The sequence below is a fragment of the Podarcis cretensis genome, assembly GCF_951804945.1.
Source record: "Podarcis cretensis genome assembly, chromosome: 3".
Lineage (NCBI taxonomy): Eukaryota > Metazoa > Chordata > Lepidosauria > Squamata > Lacertidae > Podarcis > Podarcis cretensis.
Window position 1 is genome coordinate 109,023,108 of NC_137172.1, and position 23,568 is coordinate 109,046,675.

General features: G+C 41.6%; 1 protein-coding gene across 4 annotated transcripts in view; it reads left to right on the plus strand.

The window, feature by feature from the left end:
• Positions 1-23,568, plus strand: part of KIF16B (kinesin family member 16B) — a 110,552-nt gene that overhangs the window by 39,768 nt on the left and 47,216 nt on the right. For all 4 annotated transcript variants that reach the window (XM_079969655.1, XM_079969656.1, XM_079969658.1 and 1 more), the window contains 4 exons: positions 12,901-13,020; positions 13,425-13,476; positions 14,384-14,521; positions 23,395-23,477. In XM_079969655.1, the coding sequence (XP_079825781.1) occupies positions 12,901-13,020; positions 13,425-13,476; positions 14,384-14,521; positions 23,395-23,477 (393 nt within the window). The remainder of the gene's footprint in view (positions 1-12,900; positions 13,021-13,424; positions 13,477-14,383; positions 14,522-23,394; positions 23,478-23,568) is intronic.

Sequence of the window (23,568 nt, forward strand, 5' to 3'; positions counted from 1 at the left end):
ACCTACGCTTTGTTTTCCTCACCACTAGATGTCACTGCAGATGCAGGAATTTGCTTCCTCTGCATTGAGGGCTCTTTGGATATATCAAAGGGAAATGGTTTGGAATAATCTGGCTTCATGTTCTATAGCAGTTTGAAGAATTGCAAAACATTGTTATGGGTGTAGGTTGTAACAAGATAATGTAATTCTGACTGAAGAACTTGTGAACGACTGTTCTTTGCTGCGATGTGCAATCATTTGCACAAACAGATAAAATATTAATTAGTTTTCATTGTGACTTATTCCAAATACCATTGGTAGGTTTTGCAACAGCAGTGCTCATAACAGAAGGCCCATTTCTCCTTCTGAAACTACTTTATATGTATTGGCAGAAATGGGACCTTCCCTCCCAATACAAATAGCTGCTTTTGAAGAGCAATTTTTGCCCTGGGATAAAAAGGGTTAAGCTCCTCCTCTGCTATGACCTCAGTAATTATCAGCCCCCTCCCGAACTGATTTTTCTAAAGTGCATTATAAATGCAAAAGTCGTATCTATCGTCACATCAAGATTTTTAGTTGAAAATTTGTCCACTGTTTTAACTGAACTCTGTTGGTATATTTTTCAGTTTTTGTTACTCTGTTCTAGCCTGTTTAGAGTTATTTCTTTGTACTGAAGTGTAATTTGATAAAATGCACTTTTACTGTTTTAATGTGTTTTAACTCCTGTTCTGGTTACATGGCAGTTAAGTGAAATGACTCTTCCAGTTGAGCCCATTACCTGCTTCCTCGGGGTGTCTCTACCCCCGCAGAGAAGGTAGTGCATTTCTGAGGAATGCAGTTTGGTTACATAAAACGTAATCCTCCTTTGGAAGGGGGGAAAGAATTGTGCCCAGGATCCTAAGCTCCCATGAGTTGGGCAAAAGATTTCTGCATTGCAGGGATTGGACTAGATTGCCCCTGTGGCCTCTTCCTACTCTAGTCTTTTATGATTTTGTGAGTGGATCTTTAGTCATAGAATATTGACCTTGTAAAAAAGGAAGGGGGCAGTTTTGCTGCAGTGCCACCCAATTCTGTTCCATAATGTTGGAGCATCCTACAAAAAACATTGGAGGTGGTGACAGGGGCTGCAAGACAAGAAGGAGGTGAAAATTTCTCCCCCCCCCCACCTGCAGCCATGGGAGCCTTTATGGATCTGAATCCATAAACGAACAGAAGGGTAGTTTAAGGTTCAAGCCTATATGCTTTGGTATAGAATATTTCTGTGAGCAATTCAGAAGCAAGTGCATAATAATAATAATAATAATAATAATAATAACAATAATAATAATTTCTATTTATACCCCGCCCTCCCCAGCCAAGGCTGGGCTCAGGGTGGCTAACAAGCAATAATAAAAACAAGTTGAATGAATACAACTTAAAAACAAGATTAAAATACAACATTAAAATATTGAAACATTAAAATATTAAAATGCAGCCTCATCACAATGAGGTACATACAGTGTTACCTTGGTTTACAACCATAATCCGTTCTGGAGGTCCGGCTGTAAACCAAAACAGGTTGTAACCCAAGGCACGCTTTCGCCAATGGGGCCTCCAAAATGGGGGGGGGGGTTGTAATCCCAAAAAAAGGGACACGTACTTCCGGGTTTGATGTGGTTGTAATCCAAAACGATTGTAATCCAAAACGATTGCAAACCAAGGTAGCACTGTACGCCCAGGTGGGAATGTGAGTGGCTCTAAACACAGGGGGAAAAACCCTACTATAAATAATTCAGAAATTAGATCGTTTTAACAAAAGAAAAAAATCCCAATGAGAAATCCTGTTTTAAACAATTCTGGCTCTCTGGTGTCAACTAGTGTTGCGTGTTTCAAATGCATTCAGTGTGTAGTTTCTTTACTAATGTAGCTGAGTCCTGTAACTGTGTGTGAATGCAGCTTTGTGTGACCTTTGCCTGCCATGAACTAGTTAAGGGACTGGGGATCTTTCTGTCCTCTGCATATTGATTGGAATTATATGAGCAACATAGGTTCTGCATGCAGTTTTCAGAAGATCGCTGTTCAGTCATACCAGTTTCAATGCCATGTTGGAAGGGTGGGTTTTATATCGCTCACATGTCACTCAACATTGACTTTTTGAGGAAGAAAGATAACAAAACAGCCAGAATCTCATAACTGTCCCCCACCCAGCTTAAGCCCATCTGAATTTTCTAGTCTTCCCTTCCCACTCCTATGTGAATGGATGCTGGTGGTGCTGTGGTCTAAACCACTGAGCCTCTTGGGTTTGCCAATCAGAAGGAGGTCAGCAGTTCAAATTCATGCAACGGTGTGAGCTCCCAGAAACTCTGTCCCAGCTTCTGCCAACCTAGCAGTTCCAAAGCACACCAGTGCAAGTAGATAAATAGATACTGCTGCGGTGGGAAGGTAAATGGCGTTTCCATGTGCTCTGGTTTCTGTCTCAGTGTCCCATTGCGCCAGAAGCAGTTTAGTCATGCTGGTCGCATGACCTGGAAAGCTGTCTGTGGACAAACGCCAGCTCCCTTAGCCTGAAAAGTGAGATGAGCATCTCACCTCATAGTCACCTTTGACAGGACTTAACCGTCCAGAGGTCGTTTACCTTTACCTACATCTTCTGTGACTTAGACAAGTGTGCTGTTTATCAAGTTCATGTGCTTTTTTTTTTGTTGTTTAGTCGTTTAGTCGTGTCTGACTCGTTGTGACCCCATGGACCAGAGCACGCCAGGCACTCCTGTCTTCCACTGCCTCCCCCAGTTTGGTCAAACTCATGTTGGTAGCTTTGAGAACACTGTCCAACCATCTCATCCTCTGTCTTCCCCTTCTCCTTGTGCCCTCAGTCTTTATCCCCCTGAAATTCAAACCCTCTTTGAAAGGCTATCAGTCAGTTTTAAAGATTCTTTAGTCCTTTTCAACAATCTGCCTTTTAACCAGTGTATTGATGACATATATTTCCTTAAATTCTGTCACCACCAAAATCCAAAAAGGTATATTGGGTATTGAAGTAACAATCTTTTAAAGAAAGATTCGCCTATGCAAATGTTTTGTTCTCTCTCTCTCTTTTTTGCAGAGACTTGATTTTTAGCAATGCGGACATTAATTATGCTAGTTTTTGTGATTGTGGCAATAACAATATCTTTTTATGTGTTAACAGACGTCAATATTTGTATAGCTACGTTAGCAAACAGTTCTTGGGAGAGGCGAGTAATAAATAATGGAAAAAGTAAACTGAATTCATAAGATCTATAATGGGCCTGTAATTCCATCTCCTCTACCACCCTAAAAGAATTCTCTCATTAATTGCACATCATTATAACTTAACAGTGCCAGTAGCTGCTCATTTGGACAGAGTTGCATGCTACATCTGCCTTTTTTTAATTGACATTTATTTTGGAGGCCTATTGATGTCTGTGTGGGCTGTTTTGGCACCACCTGTATTTTCACAGTAAGCTGCTCTCTACAGTGCTCTGCTCGCTTTTTCAAAACTCACTGTGTGTTCTTTAATTCTCTCTCTCCCCCTACCTCCAATGGATGGGGATAGTATGACCTAACACAAGGAGAGAGAGTGAGCTCACTAGGAAATTTCAGCCTAGCACTGTGTGTGTGTGTGTGTGTGTGTTATGCATGCTTTTTGTGTGTGCTTTTTAACACAGGTTCTTTTAAATCACTATATTTTTATGAATAGTCTTTGATCTTTGAAAAACAGATGGCCGCCAGTAGTCAGTGGAGGAGACTTCACTTATCTGAAAGAAGCGACAATCTAGTTTCTAGAACTTCGTTTGGAATGCCTGCCACACAATTAGACTCTAGGAATATTTTGTATATACAGTGGAACCTTGGTTCTCGAACTTAATCCATTCCAGAAGTCTGTTCAACTCCCGAAACTGTTGGAAAAGCAAGGCGTGGCTTCCGATTGGCTGCAGGAGCTTCCTGCACTCAAGCGGAAGCAGTGTCAGACGTTCAGCTTCTGAAAAACGTCCAGAAACCGGAACACTTATTTCCAGGTTTCGGCGTTCAAGAGCCAATTTGTTCGTCAACTAAGCCGTTCGAGAACCAAGGTATCACTGTACATTTTTTTACTATTTGGGTAGAGGAATAAGTGAATGTCAAAAAACAAAGACAGTTCGATCCTGTTCCTAGAGGGATTTGTGGATATTGGAAGAGATTCAGCAAGCATCTATTTGGATAAGGAGATTTTAAAAATCTATCCTCCCACTGTAGCTCCCCTCATCCCCAATAAAATAAAATAAAGCTTATGAAGATTGGTCGCCACATTGGAGCAGATTTTAGGGGGTGCTTGGAGAGTTGGAGGGAGGGGAGAAGAGAAACCAGTGTTGCACACACAGATTTCCATTGTATGAGTAGGCGGACATCGTTGAATGTCACCCATGGCTTGTAACTTTAACTATATGCTACACTGAGGTTTCTGAGCAGGGCGTCAGTTACAGAGTTTGTACAGCATTACAGTGCACCCAAAATACTTGCATAACAATTTTTTTAGAAAACCGGCACTGCATTAGCAAGGCCCACGGAATACGTTTCTCCTTCCTTAATGGGCATCTTATCACTTCAGTATGAATATCAAATATGTCAGAATAACTTTCTCACAACAGGTTTTGGCATTACTTTTCTTGTCACTCATACCCAGATGCTATTTAATTTTTCTCAGAAAATTCAGTATTTTGACTTAACGGAGCCTGATGGAAGGCATTGAGAATCAAGCCAATTCTCACTTATTAGACAAGCTTTCAGTAATCATCTATATAGACTTAAGAGTCTCCTGAGCAGAATGCTGTCCATGGGAATGTGATGTTCATGTCTGTAGTACTCATTCCGTACCACCTGTAAAAGCCAGAAGGCTTTTATAATTGGTTTGGATTTTTGAGATCCCAGTTTTACATGATCGGGAATGCTGGCTGAGTTGCAACAGTCCTGGCTCCTGGAATGGCAAATTGGGGCAGTCTTAAATGGACAGTCAGGACAGGACCACTTTGACTGGGGCAATTGCTGATGGATCATCGCAATTCCCAAATGTGCAACATGAAAGCAAAGGCCACAACACACATACTTGGCCCTCCAAATGTTTTGGGACTTCAACTCTCATCATCCCTAGATAACATGACCAGTGGTCAGGGATGATTGGATTGTACAGTGGTACCTTGGGTTACGTACGCTTCAGGTTACATACGCTTCAGGTTACAGACTCCGCTAACCCAGAAATAGTACCTCGGGTTAAGAACTTTGCTTCAGGATGAGAACAGAAATCGCGGCGCAGTAGCTGCGGGAGGCCCCATTAGCTAAAGTGGTGCTTCAGGTTAAGAACAGTTTCAGGTTAAGAATGGACCTCCGGAACGAATTAAGTACGTAACCAGAGGTACCAGTGTAGTCCCAAAACATCTGGAGAGCTGAGTTTGGGGATGCCTGGCTTAACATTTCTTAAGTATATGTACTCAGAAATTTAAAGTAAGGTGCAAAGGATAATATCTATACGATGCAAACATCAAGGAGCCATGATGAGATGTGGTTCCTTGTTGAGTATATGGTGAAGGGCGAGATGAGGGTGGCGCTGCGGTCTAAACCACTGAGCCTCATCAGCTTGCCGATCAGAAGGTTGGCGGTTCGAATCCACACGACGGAGTGAGCTTCCGTTGCTCTCTCCCAGCTCCTGCCAACCTAGCAGTTCAAAAGCATGCCAGTGCAAGTAGATAAATAGGTACCACTGGGGTGGTAAGGTAAACGGCGTTTCCATGCACTCTGGTTTACGTCACGATGTTCTGTGGTACCAGAAGCGGTTTGTCATGCTGGCCACATAACCCGGAAAGCTGTCTGTGTACAAACGCCAGCTCCCTTGGCCTGAATGCGAGATGAGCGTCGCAACCCCATAGTCGCTTTTAACTGTCCAGGGGTCCTTTACCTTCATATAGTGAAGGAAACCTGAATTTGCAGCTGTGCAATTTTTGAAATGGGCTTCAGTTCCAGTGGCAGCCCACATATCAGTGGAATCCTAAATGGGATTGGTGAGGAGCAGGGCAGCACCCAGAACCTTGCCACCTTTTTCCCCCGTTGTGGAAAACAGAGGCTCCTCTCCTTTCACTGCACTAGCTCCATTGTGATACAGCTGAGGGGGCTGATGGTCAAGCCCTCTGGGGATTCACATAGTTTGGGATCCAGCAGATTCAAAATAGGCCCAGTGGCGGGGCTTTCTGCCCACTGCCACCGCAGTTCCTATCTCCCTGCCCAAGAATCGCTTCTTGCCATCCTAACCTCTTCCAGCCACCAACGTAGGTGCAATAGAATTGTGCTTTAAGTGTGTTTGCAATTGAAGCCTAGAGGAGAACTGATTTCAGTGTCTCTTTAGGTTGGGTTTTCTATGGAGTTGCCAATTTTTGAATTAAAAAATGAGTCCTCTGCGTAGTGTGGGAGGTGGTACCATGGCAAAGCCTTGGTGCATCTTTGAGTGCAATCAAGAGCGGGGGGGGGGGGGAGAATCTTAGACTTAAATATTTATTACCTGTCAGAATCCATTTAAACTTTCCATCATTATGGTTCTAATTAGCTGCTGATTCTGCAAATGCTTTGAACATAAGAATGAGACTGCTTAGTGAATTTATACCCCTCTGGAACAAAGGGAGATGGGGTTTTGTTCTTGCATTATGCGCTATGTCCAGCTTCCCATTGTAAGGTACAGTGGTACCTCGGGTTAAGAACTTAATTCATTCTGGAGTGTTCTTAACCTGAAACTGTTCTTAACCTGAAGCACCACTTTAGCTAATGGGGCCTCCTGCTGCTGCCGTGCCGCCACCGTGCGATTTCTGTTCTCATCCTGAAGCAAAGTTCTTAACCCGAGGTAATATTTCTGGGTTAGCGGAGTCTGTAACCTGAAGCGTATGTAACCTGAAGCGTATGTAACCCGAGGTACCACTGTAAAAGGTAATTGTGAATACTTAAGTGTGGGGCCATTGAGATCAGCTCTGATGAAAATGAACCTTTATTTCTTGGCGAATGTTCAGTGGGAATGGCTTCATCAGTTACCTCAACAGGTAGTATAATTTCTGATCCCTGGGCAGTGAATTGTATTGAGGGGTGACTTCATCCATGGAAGATGGAGCAAGCTTGTGGGGTTTTTTCCCCCAGGTACCACTGTAAAAGGTAATTGTGAATACAGTGGTGCCCATCAGGCTCAGCTTGGAGGTTATTTTGAAACTTATTTGTATTGCATCAGTAACAGAGCACATAAAATTGAGTGGCTTAAGAAACAGTTATGGAGTTCATAGCAGGATTTGTGTGCTTGTAGAAGTATGAAAGATATCAAAATCCATAGCTATCTGACTAGCCAATTACCTATGACATTTGAGAGAGCAAGAGCACCAATTAGTTTATGGTATGGGCACACAAAATCAAACTGATAGGTTTTTAAAGGCCATTTCATCTGTCTTCGTGAAAACACTTGATCTTTTTACTTGAAACCAGCACGAGTACACCTTTTGTGTTTGCTGTGTTCTGACCTTTCAATGGCTGTTTTGTATTAAGTTTCCAAAGAGGATGGACCATATAGCTCAGTGGTAGAGCATTTGTGTTGCATGCACAGGGTTCATGCTTCAAGCCCCAGCATCTCCAGATAGGGCATTGAGAGACTACAGTGGATGCACATTCGCAACCCGCAGCATTCGCAACCCGTAGCTATGCGTCTGTGCACGTGCGGGTTGCAATTCAGCACTTCGGCGCACGTGCAAAGCGCGATTTATTGCTTTTGTGCAATAACCCAGTACTTCCGGGTTTCAGCGGTATGTAACCTGAAAAAATGCAGCCTGAAGCATCTGTAAGCCGAGGTATGACTGTACTGTCTGAAACCCTGCAAAGCTATTGCTTGTCTGTGTAAACAGCACTAAGTTAGATGCGCCAGTGGACTGACTCGGTATAAGGCAGCTTTCAACATACAGTGGTGCCCCGCAAGACAAATGCCTCGCAAGACGGAAAACTCGCTAGACGAAAGAGTTTTCCGTTTTGGAGGTGCTTCGCAAAACGAATTTCCTATGGGCATGCTTCGCAAGACGAGAATGTCTTGCGAGTTCCTGCAGGTTTCCCCCCCCCTTTTTCTAAGCCGCTAAGCCGCTTATCCGCTAAGCCGATAAGCTGCTAAAAGCCGCTAAACCGCTAATAGCGCTAATCCGCTAAGCCGTCAATGGGCTTGCTTCGCAAGACGAAAAAACCGCTAGACGAAGAGACTCGCGGAACGGATTCTTTTCGTCTTGCGAGGCACCACTGTATCTAACTCACAACTTAAGTGTGGGGCCATTGAGATCAGCTCTGATGAAAAGGAACCTTTGTTTCTTGGAGAATGTTAGGTGGTGATGGCTTCATCAGTTACATCAACAGGTTGTATAATTTCTGATCCCTGTGCAGTGAATTGTATTGAGGGATGGCTTCATCCATGGAAGATGGAGCAAGTTTGTGGGGTTCCCCCCCCCCTAGTTTCTCAGGGGAGGATCCAAAATAACGGATCTAAATGGCAAGAAAGCAGATTCTGACTTAATAGGAAGAACTTTCTGCCAGGAGAAACCCATTGACAGTGGAATGGAGTCATGCGAGAAGTGGTGGACTCTCCTTCTTTGGAAGTTTTAAAGCAGAGGTTGGATGGCCATTTGTCATGAATGGCTTCAGTGGAGATTCCTATGCAGGGGGTTGGACTAGATGACCCCCGATTCTGTGATAATGTAATGTCAGTGGAAGGAATTTCAGCTCGTATGAGGCACCTGATCTTTACCACTGGTTTTTTACCTGATGTAAACATGTGTTGTTTGCGGAACCAACTCTCAGCACTGCTCAGAAATGAGAGGTCAAAGATGTTATTTTTCCAGCTTCTTTCATTGGACTGAAATGTAGGTGCTCTGTGCATATCAGAACTTCAAGCATTAAGGGATTCATTTTGTCATGGAGACAATTCAGTGAAATAGCTTTTGGTTTGGAGGCTGGTTGGTGACTTCCATTTCTTTTTCTTTCCCAGCTCTCAGATACTGCTTTTGTCATATAGTCAAGTGCATGCAGACATGTTCAAGCATAGTGAAGGTATACAAAGAAATATAAATACTCCTAGCCATGTTTTAGTGTATCCTACATTCAGTATATATTGAGTGCGGGGCTATGTACCCTTTCATGGGAGTAAGTTCCACTGAATTCAGTGGGACTTCCTCCTGAATTGATGTGAATTGACTTGTTCTATCCAGCCCACTTGAAATCAGTTGAATTTAGCTATGTACTTGACAGTAGCCATAACATTTCTCTTCCATGCCTGATTTAACATTGCAATGCCTATCATAATGAAGATATCAATATCTCACAGTATGTCAGCACGTTTTCCTGAGGCTGTTATATAGGACAGAAGACTAATTTAGTTCTGCTGTGTTCAATTATACTTCTCTCATTTTTATTTTGTGTTAATGTTATAAATTTTATCTACTTGTTTTGCTTGGAACCAATAGAATCTTCTGTTACATTACAAGAGAACTGAATAATGACTGGTAATGATAGTAAGCATACTTAAATCATTTGCAAAGAACATTTATATGTGCTCAGCTGGTTTCTCTTTGTAACCTGATCACTTCTTAATCAATTGGTATTAGCTGCAAGTTACCAGGTAGCCATAAACCAAACAAGCTAAATTATAGACAACAGTAATGTTTTATAGCTCAAAAGAAACTGCTTTTGCAGCATGGATTGCAATTGCTTTCGGCTAAATCAGATTAGCATGACAATCTAGCCTGTTTTAACTTCTTAACAACTAAACAAATCAGGTATGAATCCTGCAGGAGACATTGATTTCCAGTTCTCTTTTTTCCAACTCAAGCAGATTAGTACTATTAAAAATCTGCCTCTATGAATTTTGGCTGGTTCTTCCATTTTGGCATTTTCTCCAGTTACTGCATTCATGGGAGCTTACGTTAGTTGGCTGTTGGTCATCAGCAGAAGGTTGTGTGTTGGTGTGGGTGGGTTGGTCTTAAAATGGAGGAAAAAAACCTATTTTCTGTGTAATTATTTCACTGGCACTGTCACATGGGTCTTGCACAACTTTGTTGGCCTTTTTTGAGTCACCATTGAATAATGCAAATTGCATCAGTGCCTTGGTCATCCCTAGACTGGGCTGTTGTAAGGTATTATTTAAGGGACTGCCCTTAAAAGAGCATTCAGATGCTTCTTTTTAAAAGCTTTTTCCTTTTTTTGTTTTCATCTACTGTATCAGAACGCTATTGCCAGAGTTGTATCTGGGGCCCATTATATGGCATAAAAACTGGGCTGTTTGATTGGTTAGCCTCTTTTAAAAGTAAGGTAAAGGTAAAGGTACCCCTGCCCGTATGGGCCAGTCTTGACAGACTCTGGGGTTGTGCGCCCATCTCACTCAAGAGGCCGAGGGCCAGCGCTGTCCGGAGACACTTCCGGGTCACGTGGCCAGCGTGACATCGCTGCTCTGGCGAGCCAGAGCCGCACACGGAAACGCCGTTTACCTTCCCGCCAGTAAGCGGTCCCTATTTATCTACTTGCACCCGGGGGTGCTTTCGAACTGCTAGGTTGGCAGGCGCTGGGACCGAGCAGCGGGAGCGCACCCCGCCGCGGGGATTCGAACTGCTGACCTTTTGATCGGCAAGCCCTAGGCGCTGAGGCTTTTACCCACAGCGCCACCCGCGTCCCTTTTAAAAGTAGCACCTACAATTTTAAAGGAGGCAATTTACTGTGTGTTCTGAATCTCTCCTCTCTTGGCAGAAGGAGGACATGCAAATCCCTTCTCTTAAAGTAGGAATTAATTGATTGATTGATTGATTGATTGATTGATTCTGTTTCTATGCCACTTTTTATTCAAATGAATCCCAAAGCTGATTACAAACAAAAGATAAAAATAACATAATGGAACATCATGAATACAGCATAAATTGTATAGAATACTTAACAAATCATCAGTACAACAATCAAAAATCACAAACAAAACAATTACCATCTATGTAAAACTATTAACGAAACAACTAAAAAATAAGCCAAACATCACAGTTACACCAAAAATCATATTGCAGTCGTACCTTGGTTTTCAAACAGCTTAGTTCTCAAACGTTTTGGCTCCCGGATTCTGCAAACCCAGAAGTGACTGTTCCAGTTTGCGAACTATTTTTGGAAGCCGAATGTCTGATGGGACTTCCGTAGCTTCTGATTGGTTGCAGGAGCTTCCTGCAGCCAATCAGAAGCAGCGCTTTAGTTTCCGAACGTTTTGGAAGTCGAACGGACTTCCGGAACGAATTCCGTTTGACTTCCAAGGTACGACTGTATAGGATTCATGAAGTACTACAGCATTCATATCTATAAATCAATATCAACAACTTTAACAAAATAGCAACAAGACAAACAAACAAAGTCCTGTTGAATGTTCTTCCCTTCGCCATCACTCAGAAACTTTCATTCTGTTCAGTGCATCAAAATACACCTGCGCATAATGCTCCTGGCAGCAACTCCCTTATGAAGGATCCTTGCAATGGAGCTGGTCAGAACAAAGACTCAGCTCAAATTGTGACTCAAAAGGGGATACAGTGGTGCCCCGCAAGACGAACGCCTCGCAAGACGGAAAACCCACTAGACGAAAGGGTTTTCCGTTTTGGAGGCGCTTCGCAAAACGAATTTCCCTATGGGCTTGCTTCGCAAGACGAAAATGTCTTGCGAGTTCCTGCGGGTTTTTTCCCCTCCCCCCCCTTTTCCTAAGCCCTAAGCTGCTTATCAGCTGATCCGCTAAAAGCCGCTAAACCGCTAATAGTGCTAATCCGCTAAGCTGTCAATGGGCTTGCTTCGCAAGACGAAAAAACCGCTATACGAAGAGCCTCATGGAACGGATTAATTTTGTCTTGCGAGGCACCACTGTAATCCACAGTTCACTGTGCAGCGCAGTCTCAGCCCCTCTGTGAAGAAAGTGAGATGGTTTGGTGTAAGAACTGCAGCAAGTTCTCGGGGGCTTTTTGCAACCTTTTTGGCAAGAACTGTGTTCCCATTCTGAAGGGGCAGTTTGTGTACTGAAAATTGAACCTGGCGCAGGACTACTGCATATTTGCTTACATTAATCTTCCAGCCAAGGAAGTAATGCCCTACAGTTCCCAGGGCAGATTTCAACCTCCTAAACTTTTCACTATACGCAGGAATTGTCCAAGGAGAGCTTAACACTTGCAAATCTTTCTGCCTATGCTATTGCCTACCTGGGTTAAATACCTTCTGATACCAAAGCCTTTGAATCTCAAATTAGTGTTTGTGTAATGAGTAATCAGTCCCAAGAAGTCTTAAGTTGTTGGAGGTTTAACAGTAGCAATGACCGCTGATTTTTTATTTTTATTTTTACATTTGGTTTATATAAAAGAGGGTTATTCTGCTAGTTTCCTGCTTTTTAATCTGCTGCAGTTTCCAAAGGCTTTTTCTCTTACTGTTTGTGTGTGCGGTATTATTCTAGATATTGATTTTTGTAAGCTGTGTTGTGGGTATTTTATAACAGAGAAGTGGTATAAAATAAATACTTAATAAATACTTAATAATACTTAATACTTAATAAATACTTAATACTTAATAAATACTTAATAACAAATAATACTTAATAATGTGCCAGGATCATAGGATAGATAATTCTTTTTTTCCTTAAACAGGTAAGTGTCAAAAGCTGCAATATATTTTTTATTCATCTGTTTGCTTATTTAGAAATAACTGGGCTGTTTCTTTTCCAGTAAAGAAACAGTCACATTGAATAGTAAGATCTTGTGTTGTGTAGCCTTTCATCTTTCCTTTTTTTTCTGTCATGGTGATTTCACTCACTTTTTTCTCTTTAACTATTATGACAGTAGAATTCACATACAGAAATAAATCCAGTAAGTAGCTTTTTTCTGTTTATTTTTGCAGGAGCAAACTTTGGCTCTGAGGAAAGAAGGAATTGGTGTTGTGCTAGATTCTGAGCTGCCTCACCTAATAGGCATTGATGATGATCTTCTCAGTACTGGCATCATCTTGTATCACCTGAAGGTAACTCAATATTTATTTGCCTTCCCGTTCCTAAATGGGCAATTTTAATGATAGTGTTAATTTGTTGTCTAAATAAGCTAAGCATCCATTACATCCCTGCAATAATGTGACATCAGCTGTTAGGTACTCTAATTTGTTTAGTATAAAAGTATCAGTCAGTACTGCCTGAATGGTACCCTAGTGGAGCATATTGGTTCATTCATTTTGCTGTGGCCGTGAATTGATGCTGCTTGGAAACTTTCAGGATGCTCTTTCTTGCCTGTTAAGGAGGAACAGTAATGAAAACAATATTTCCTTGATAAAAGCTCTTTAATTCATTAGCAGTTTTAGCTATTGCTGTTCTACTTATGTGGAATCATTTTATTTTTGCGCCATAGTAAATTAAGTTTTACTCTTCTCTATAGGAGGGACAAACACACGTTGGCAGAGAAGATGCTGCATCAGAACAGGATATTGGTAAATGAAATAAGAGGAGGGGGGGAGAACCCTGTCTGAGTTATCTTCCTAAAACGGGGGTGGGGGGGGTGGGGATATTCCTCATGCTGCAGATATATCTGAAGAAGTGTACATGCACACAAAACCTCATACCAATAACTAATTTAGTTGGTCTCTAAGGTGCTACTGGAAGGAATTTTTAAATTTTATTTTATTTTATTTATTTTCTTTCGACTACGGCAGACCAACCTACCTGCAGATTAACATATAGTTCTCTTAACCATAAATGAAGCAGGCCTCAGTTTCCACTAATAATGAATTAATTTTATGTGTGAAGTGTTCTGTTTAAGTTACCAGAAAGTACATGCAATATTTCTACAACTTGAATCTACTTTTATACAGTGATTTCATAGTAAGACCACTTAACTTTATTTGCTCCCTTTACATTATTTTTATAGGTTGCACTAGATGCTCCTGCAGCAGAAACTAAGGGTGTATTTTTTATCTAATTTCTCCCTTCTCCCAGCAGCCCCCAGAGCCCCCCATGTCTGTTCTGGAGGTTTGGGGGACCCTCCAGAGCAGTGTGGGAGATAATACAGAGGCTGCACAGGCAAGGGGATTGGCAAAATAACTTTTTGCCTACAGGAGCATCCAGTTGACAGTGTGAGAGTCTCTGCTGCACCAGGGTCCTGCCTCTTAAGAAAAAGGAGCCCTTTTGGTTGCAGCAGGAAATTCCTGGATACAACATATTTCTCTCTCTCTCTTGTTTGTAAACACACACGCACAATGCAAGAAGATGTTTAAAAATCAGGAATCTCTTTTTTCCAGTGAATAGAATGAGAGTCAATAGATTTTTAAATTGTGTATCATATGTACCTGGGCTTATCTTCTTGTTTACTAATAGAAGAAAAATGTTTGCATTTCATAGTCCTTCATGGCCTCGATTTGGAAAGTGAGCACTGCATCTTTGAACATTTCAATGGAACAGTTAATTTGATACCACTGAGTGGAGCACAATGTTCTGTAAATGGAATTCAGATCACAGAGGCCATACAACTCAACCAAGGTATCTATACATTTCTTTTCTTCTTTGCAATGAAACTCCATTGTATTTTGAGATATTTTTTCCCTCCTGTTCTTTTTCTATATATCAATTTCTGTTAAATATCAAATTTCTGTTTTCGTTGTGCAAATGATACAGTGATTAGAAGCACAACAATACAGTGTGTTTATTTAGTATGTGTGCTGCTGCAGATGCACCATGGCATAACTGGATCCCTTTGTCTGCCCTAGCTGCAATAAAACATGTCTCTCACGTATTGGTCTCTACAACCACAGCCAGAGCTCTAACTCTCCAATGTTTGACTTCACCCCCAAAAGTGCACTCCTCCATTGCCTCCAAGATAGAGGATACCAACAATTGATAATCTCTATTTAGACACCCACCAACCCCCCAACCCCCCCACGTCCATACGTTCTAGATATTTTAGGGATCATCAGACTGGCTTGTAATCTCCATGCAGTTCAGGTGTGGCCACTGGGCCATTCCAGAAAAAGAGGAAAATGATTGGTGGCCTGGATTGAGTTTGGGGGTGGCTGTTTAATTGGACTCAGTGTTCGTACTAAAGCTGTGACTGCAATGATGCTCAGCTGTTCAATTTCATTTTCCACTACTCCCTTGAAAGAAGGGGATTACACTTCATTTTTCACTGCCGTTCTTCTCTCAGTACAACAGCTGCCTTGTAGTTGTTGAGTATTATTAAGATGAGGGGAAGAGATGGGAGCTTGCTAGACTGCTGTATTTTTGAGTGTCGCGAACAATGCCCAGGCAGTTGCTCTGGGGATTGCAAGACCTTTCCTCAGTTTCTCCACTAAACTGGTTTTAAGGTGTATATACCCAAGTGGCCTACAGTGCTTGAGTATCGACACCTAACAGAACGCCATATTATTTTAAACATTTCCCCCCTTGTGTTTCTTCCCCAAGGTTATTGAAGCACACTCCTGATCCTTTCTATCCTGCTCACTGTGTTTCTTTACGAGTGCTGCTAACCAGTCTATCAGACTTCGCTTTTGTATACAGTGCTACCTCGGGTTAAGCACTTAATTCGTTCCGGAGGTCCGTTCTTATCCTGAAACTGTTCTTAACCTGAAGCACCACTTTAGCTAATGGGGCCTCCTGCTGCCACCGTGCCGCCGGAGCACGATTTCTGTTCTCATCCTGAAGCACTATTTCTGGGTTAGCGGAGTCTGTAACCCGAAGTGTATGTAACCTGAGGTATCACTGTATATGAAATTGGGAAGGCTGAAAAAATTCTCCGCAGCCTCCTTCATATCTTCATAGGCTTACCTTTGAGAACCTGTGTTTTGGAAGATAGATAGATAGATAGATAATACTTTATTCGGCTATAAGCCCACAAGGTAAAACAAATCAACAAATAAAATAGCATTTTACAATCTAAAACATCAACTAAAATATTTCAACACATAATCTCCTTCACATTACTTACAATCTCTACATGTATCGTATTATGGCCTTGAAGATAAAGATGGTGCATAGAGTTTACTAGATTTTTAATAGTCATGCAACATTCCATGAAGTCTTTTATATGAAAGAACTGAAATCAGGAATCTGGCAGAATTTGGAAGAAAACTTTAGAGTCTGGATTAACCAAGACAACCAACTTAAATGTAGATAGACGGCAGCAACATGTACACCAAATCACAGTTCACAAGCTGGAAAGTCTTCATGCTAGCTTTCATTATGCATGTTTTAGCACTGTTTCTTAAATCTTACAGTCGGGAGTCACAGCACCTTTAAATACCTGCTTCAGATATTTCTGATTCGCTCCTTTTGCACTTAACAATCTACTTTCCTTTTAGAATTACCATGCATCAAAAATGTGTTAAACTCTTTGGGAGAAGTGTGGGGACTATACCGGCATGCCTTGTAATTAGCTACCACGCCTTTGTCAAAATTAATTGAGATGGCATTAATGTGTCTTTTAAATTTAGCATAGCCAAATGCAAGAAAAGTGGAACTGGTTTCCAGTCAGTAAAATGTAGCCAAAACTAGGGGGGACCAGGAATAAATCCAAATGCTGCCCCTTAAAAAAATAAAATTAAGCTCCTAGAGTTTAATAAACCTGGGATTACCTTGTTCTCCATCCTGAAAGCAGATATCTTGCATGGTGTTACATGTGAGATCTTGTAGAGTAAAAACCAAAGGGCATGTAGTAGCAAGTTGTCTTCTTGGGAACGGTATTCTGTATTATGTGTTTGGAGGGTCACATATCTTTGCAGAAAAAGTAGCATTTGATGATGAATGTGAAGAAGGCTCATGGGCAGAGAAAAGCAAAATTGCATAAAAATGATATCAGGTGCTGCTTTTGATTTTTATATTTCTACATTAATTTCAATAAGGACAAATGTAAGAGTCTGCCCTTAGACAGAAAGAACCAGATGCACAAATATAAGATGGTGGACACCTGGCTTACTAGAAGTCCAAATGAAAAGGATCTTGGGGTCTTAGTGGACCACAAGTTTAACATGAGTCAACAGTGTGATGCAGCAGCAAAAAAAGCTAATGCTATTTTAGGCTTCATCAACAGAAGTACAGTGTCCAGGTCAAGGGAAGTAATAGTACCACTATATTCCGCCTTGGTCAGACCACACCTGGAATACTGTGTCCAGTTCTGGGCGCCACAATTTAAGAAGGATATTGACAAGCTGGAGCGTGTGCAGAGGAGGGCAACCAAGATGATCAAGGGTCTGGAAACCAAGCCTTATGAGGAATGGTTGAAGGAGGTGGGTACTGGGAAAGAGGAGACTGAGAGGAGATATGATAGCCGTCTTCAAATAACTCAAGGGCTGTCACATGGAGGAGGGAGCAAGCTTGTTTTCTTCTGCTCTTTAGGGTAGGACTCGAACCAGTGGATTCAAGTTGCAAGAAAGGAGATTCTGACTAAACATCAAGAAGAACTTTCTGACAGTAAGACCTGTAAGACCCCTCGGGAGGTTGTGGACTCTCCTTTCTTGGAGATTTTTAAGCAGAGGTTGGATGGCCCTCTGTCATGGATGAGATTCCTGCATTGCAGGGGGCTGGACTAGATGATCCTTGGGGTCCCTTCCAGTGCTACAATTCTATGACTCATCTTAGAGCTAGGACTTAAAATAATGAGGAATGGTTGTCATTCCATATTCGATACCAATTTTACTAGAAAACACTGTGTAAGAACTTGTTGTTGTTGTTGTTTAGTCGTTTAGTCGTGTCCGACTCTTCGTGACCCCATGGACCAGAGAACGCCAGGCACTCCTGTCCTCCACTGCCCCCCACAGCTTGGTCAGACTCATGCTGGTAACCTCGAAAACACTATCCAACCATCTCGTCCTCTGTCGCCCCCTTCTCCTTGTGCCCTCCATTTTTCCCAACATCAGGGTCTTTTCCAGGGAGTCTTCTCTTCTCATGAGGTGGCCAAAGTACTGGAGCCTCAGCTTCACAATCTGTCCTTCCAGTGAGCACTCAGAGCTGATTTCCTTAAGGATGGAGAGGTTTGATCTTCTTGCAGTCCATGGGACTCTCAAGAGTCTCCTCCAGCACCATAATTCAAAAGCATCAATTCTTCGGCGATCAGCCTTCTTTATGGTCCAGCTCTCACTTCCATACATCACTACTGGGAAAGTGTAAGAACTTAGTGTACAGTCATACCTCTTGTTACATTTGGTTCAGGTTACATCTTTTCAGGTTGCGACCAGCGGCGACCCGGAAGTACCGGAAAGGGTTATTTCCGGGAAAGGGTTACTTCCGGGTTTCGCCACTCGCGCATGCGCAAACGCACAAAATGCCATCACGTGCATGCGCAGAAGCAGTGAATCGCGACACATGCATGCGCAGACACGGGTTGCGTTCCAGAACGGATCCCGTTCGCAACCAGAGGTACCACTGTATTTGTCATTGAGTAAACTACCATCTGAATAGGTTTGGATAGTTAATAACATGTTAAATACAGTATTCCGCTTTAGCCACCCAAAGCCTAGCTGAATAAGAGCATCTCATCCCATTTCCATTAAAAAATACTGGCTCACGCTGTGGTGAATCTGCAAAGGAAGCAAAACCACAGCCACCAAGAATTCTTATTTGTGAGCCCATAAACATACACATGACATAGTTCCACCCTGGTGAACTTGCAGTCTAGATTTTCAACTATAAACTAATTAACATTAGTTAAAGGAAATGTCATCCAATGCAGGCAGGAAGACATTTAATTTACTGGCATGATATAGGCATGCTGATTTCTCTTCACTCTTCCTTCCTGCATAACCCCCTTTTAATGTTAAAGATGGTGAGCATGATATGTGCACTGAAATTGGCATCATTCCAAATTAACCCTAAAAAGCCATTTGAAATTAAGCGAAGAAATCCTGGTTGAGCTTCAGAAATTCTGGGTGGTTCAAATGTAACACCAGAATTTGGATTGGTGATACACAAACAAGCTTGAACGATCTCTCCTTCTCCATTTGATTCTTGGATTTCCTCTCCTAATTCTCTTTGCTTGCCACCACATCTGATCCATCCCAATTTGTCCAAAGAGGAGGATTGCAAGCTACAGTTTGAACTCGACTTGAAACCCTGGTTAGCAAGTGAAATATGGCTTGCACAAATCATTGTTTCCCTGGTTCAGATAGAGATGCAAACTTTGCGTGGAATTCAGTGTTGTGCTGTTACAAGTGTTCCATCAGCGTGGGCATTACAGTTTTGTTTTTTTGGCATTGATATACCACTCAATCAACCACGTCCTCTGAGTGCTTTATAAGCTCTGAATAGTTAAGCAGACTCGGAAATGTTGTGCAGTCAGCACCAGGGCCATCTCTTTTCTCAAGATGTTAATTCTTTTTTTAGAAATCTACTTTCTTCCATGTATAAGCAAATGTTGCGGCCACATTCTATTCCTGCAAAGTCATAAGGGCTTCAGTTGCACAGTCAGTCTGCAGCCTGAGACTCCCTATATGCTTGGGGAAGCATGTGTGTGAATCTTTATAGGGCTGGAATATAAATGTGCCATTTAGAGCTGCTTTTTTGCCATTATTTCAAAACAGCTGAGCGAGTGTGCTTAAATCACTCTCTGAGCTTTTCAAAGGAAAATAGTAAATTTAACTTTCAGGGTGGCACAAAGGATGAGAAACGCTTTGTGAAGTAACAAGCATATGAAAGAATCAAGAGAGAAAACTATTTTACAGTGTTAGCTGGCAGAATTGTAACCAGCTGGGACCCTTGACTATAGTTTCATAAAAATATCCCAATTGAAAGGAAGGCCAGCCTGGTGCATAGCATAAATTACGGTGATAGTATTGAAATAGCTTTGCTGCATAAAGTTTTATGAACAGTAAATCTTCTTTAAGATTAGACTGCGATAAAGTGCAGTAGGCAATGTTACCATAATTTTGAATTGAAAGAAAACACTGGATTCTGCCTTTCTAAGAGGCGGTTTGGCATAGTTTGCAACGTATACTTGTCATACAATCTCTATTACATTTTAATTTCCATAGTGAATTGGACATATTATTTTTAAAAAGGGTACTTGGATGGAAATATGCAAAGAAAATTGTTCTGAGCCATGTTGCATTGAGATTATGTGTGTGTTTTTTGGCGTTTGCTTTCATCCATAAGCTGTAGTGTTTTTTTTAAAAATGCAATTCTGCTCTAGTTAGTGGAAATTGCTGGAAATGTTGAAGTGGCCGAAATATAAATGGATTGAGAGAATTAGCCAAAGATGCTGCACTCAGTGTGTTTAACTGGCAATGAGGATTCAAGATTGAGTATTTTTGACATAATGCAAACCAACTCGCAAACCGTATTTGCCTCTTCATCTTTAAAAACACAAATCATGCCTCCTTTTTATCACCTCCTTTTGCCCTACTGAATTATTTAAATAGTTTTTCCAGAGCACATGGTATTTCATGATATTTACAGAATGTGATCTAGTTTGTAGCTGGAACCTCTAGAGCACTCTTTTATCTCTCCAAGTCAAGAAAACTGCTTGAGCTGTTCCAAGAATAATTAAGGCATAACATGGAAAGATGACTCGATAGCATCTGCTTTTGTTTGGAGCAAACAGATCAAACTGAAGGGTAATGATGGGGGCTGCACTTTTGACACCAGAGAGAGTGAAATCAAAGAAGCTGAAATCCCATGTTTCAGTTTTCTTGTGATCCCTGGGATTGTCCTAATTCTGCTCATTTTTAGAATGTCTCCCCATCTGTGTTTTTAAACTGAGAAGCGGACTGTGCTGATTTGATTGGCTCTGGAAGTAGTTGTTCAGAAACAAGCTGGTGCATCTTGTTTTGTGCATTAGGAAAACCTCAGAACTTAGAACTGATGGTGCTGTGAGTCTCTAATCTGGAGCCAGGAAATTCATAAGGGACCCCAACATTGTTGTTGACTACAGCTTTCAACAACTGTGACCATTGGTCATGCTGGCTGCGGCTGATGATAGCTGGAGTCCAGCTACACCAAAAAGGCTGCAGGTTCCCCATTCTGGCAATTATACCATGCTACCTTTTGCCGTTGGCTACCAGGTCAAGTATGTCTGGGTACGAAAAGCAGCATGGAGCCAGCTGAGATGGGTCCAAGTTGCCTTGTTACACATTGCTTTCTGAACCTTGTGTGTGGGGCTTACATAGGCCTGCATGCCATTCTTCACACTCATATTTCGGTCTTGGCTAAATACAATGGAACCTTGGTTTTCGAACAGCTTAGTTGACGAACATATTGGCTCCCGAATGCCGAAAACCCGGAAGTAAGCGTTCCAGTTTTCAAACATTTTCGGGAGCCGAACATCCAATGCGGCTGTTGGCTATTGTTTCCTGTGCTAATTGGGAGCCGCTCCTTGGTTTTTGAACGCTTTGGGAGTCGAATGGAGTTCTGAAACGGATTAAGTTCGAGAACCAAGGTTCCACTGTATTATGGTTATTTGTGCTTAGCGTCTCCCCAGACCTACTATTGTGCTCAACCGAAGGGTTGAGCCAGGACAAGCCTGTCCTGTTACCCTTTTCTTCCTTGTTCTTTATCACTTGAATGCCACATAGGTGGTTTTCTGCTCCTTGCTGTTGCTTTGGATTACATACGTATGGAATATGATTTCACTCTGCATTTTAATTACCAAGGTTCTCTAGAAATCCTGTCATTTAAAATTACGTTCCTAATTTAATGTGGATGTTAGAGGGGACGTGTTCAGTGCTTTTTTCCAGGGGGTACTCAAGGGTATGCAGTACCTGCACCTCTTTTTGGTTGTTAAAAGGTGTGGCACTTACTGTAACAACTTCATGGCGTGTACCGGCACCTGTTTTTATGGGGGGGGGGGAGCACTGGGTATGCTCATATCTGAGGGAAATATTTCATGTCAGTATTCTCATCTAGACAGTTGAAGTCCAAGTGGATTGTTATGGCAATATAACTTTATGACTTTTAGAGGCAAGTTAACTGCATAAGGCTGCACTCTTAGCCCCACATAACTAGGAGTAAGTCCTGTGGAATCCATAGTTTCCATAGGATCCATGATTAGGATCCCAGCCTAGCACTAAATGGCCTCGGTCCAGGATACCTGAAGGAGCATCTCCACCCTCATCGTTTCACCTGGACACTGAGATCCAGCACCGAGGGCCTTCTGGTGGTTCCCTCGTTGCGAGAATCCAAGTTACAGGGAACCAGGCAGAGGGCCTTCTCGGTACTGGCACCCGCCCTGTGGAACGCCCTCCCACCAGATGTCAAAGAGAAAAACAACTACCAGACTTTTAGAAGACATCTGAAGGCAGCCCTGTTTAGGGAAGCTTATAATGTTTGATGCACTATTGTATTTTAATATTTTGTTGGAAGCCACCCAGAGTGGCAGGGTATAAATATATTTTTATTTTATTTTATTTTATTTTATTTTATTTTATTTTATTTTATTTTATTTTATTTTATTTTATTTTATTTTATTTTATTTTATTTTATTTATAGCACTGCAATCCGGCCTCTCTTGTGCCCAACTGGGGTGGGGAAAAGTATTAGGTGGGGTGGAAGTGCCCCTCTGCCAAGCCTTGCCAACCTCCACTCGCTGGGTCATGCTAGCTTACTCCAGATGAAAAAAGATCTTGGAGTAATTTGAGAAGAGTTTTTTCTTCTTCTGAAACTTGTTTTGATGGACATTGCATACCTGACATTTTAAAAAGGGTGCCATGAAGATAATTCTCTTCGAAGTATTTTCTGTTTATGAATTACTATTTTTTAGAAAAAATGTTTCCAGAAGCAGAACATTTAAAACTGAAATGCACGTGCATTTTCACATACTTTCTCTTTTAAAAATATGTATGAAAGTGTGTGTGTTTCATTTTATTGGAAATAATGGCAAACTTACAGGAAAAGGGTTAGAATGTATATGACTGTGGTAACTGAAGCACTTTTTTATTCCACTTTGATCCCTTCAAAAGGCCTTGAATAAGAATAGTATTGAGAGATAATGTTTGCTGCCAATAAATTGCTTTGACGTGTTCATAAATGGGTAGGCAAGACCCTTCTGTTCTTTATTAAATTCATTTTAAAGCAGTAGTGAAGGAGAACATAAGCTTAAGTATATCAAATTTGAAACACTGGCAGTTCTCTGCACCTAATTTTTTTGGCTCAGTTTTGCTTTCTACTTGATGGAGCAAATTAATTGGCCTAGTTTACATGTCCTGGTAAGCAAAACTATGGCTTACAGAGATTGCTCAAATGTGCTGCCTTCGCATGTCATCTGAACACAGGCTTGTTTGAAATGTTTAGTGTTAGATGCGAATACGGTCAGAGTGTGTGTCTGTGTGTGTGTGTGTGTGTGTGTGTGAGTGTGTGTTCGGAATCTGTACTCCCTCGAAAAAGCGCCCTTAATGTGTTATGTAGTCAATTGAATTATGTTTCTTTCTGGCCAGGTGCTGTAATATTACTTGGGAGAACAAATATGTTTCGTTTCAATCATCCGAAGGAAGCAGCCAAATTGAGAGAAAAAAGAAAAGTGAGTTGGGCTGTTTCTTCCTATGTACCTTACTGATGCCTTTTTTGCATTAGATAGGCACGTTGCCCTAATTTGCATTACGAGATTAATG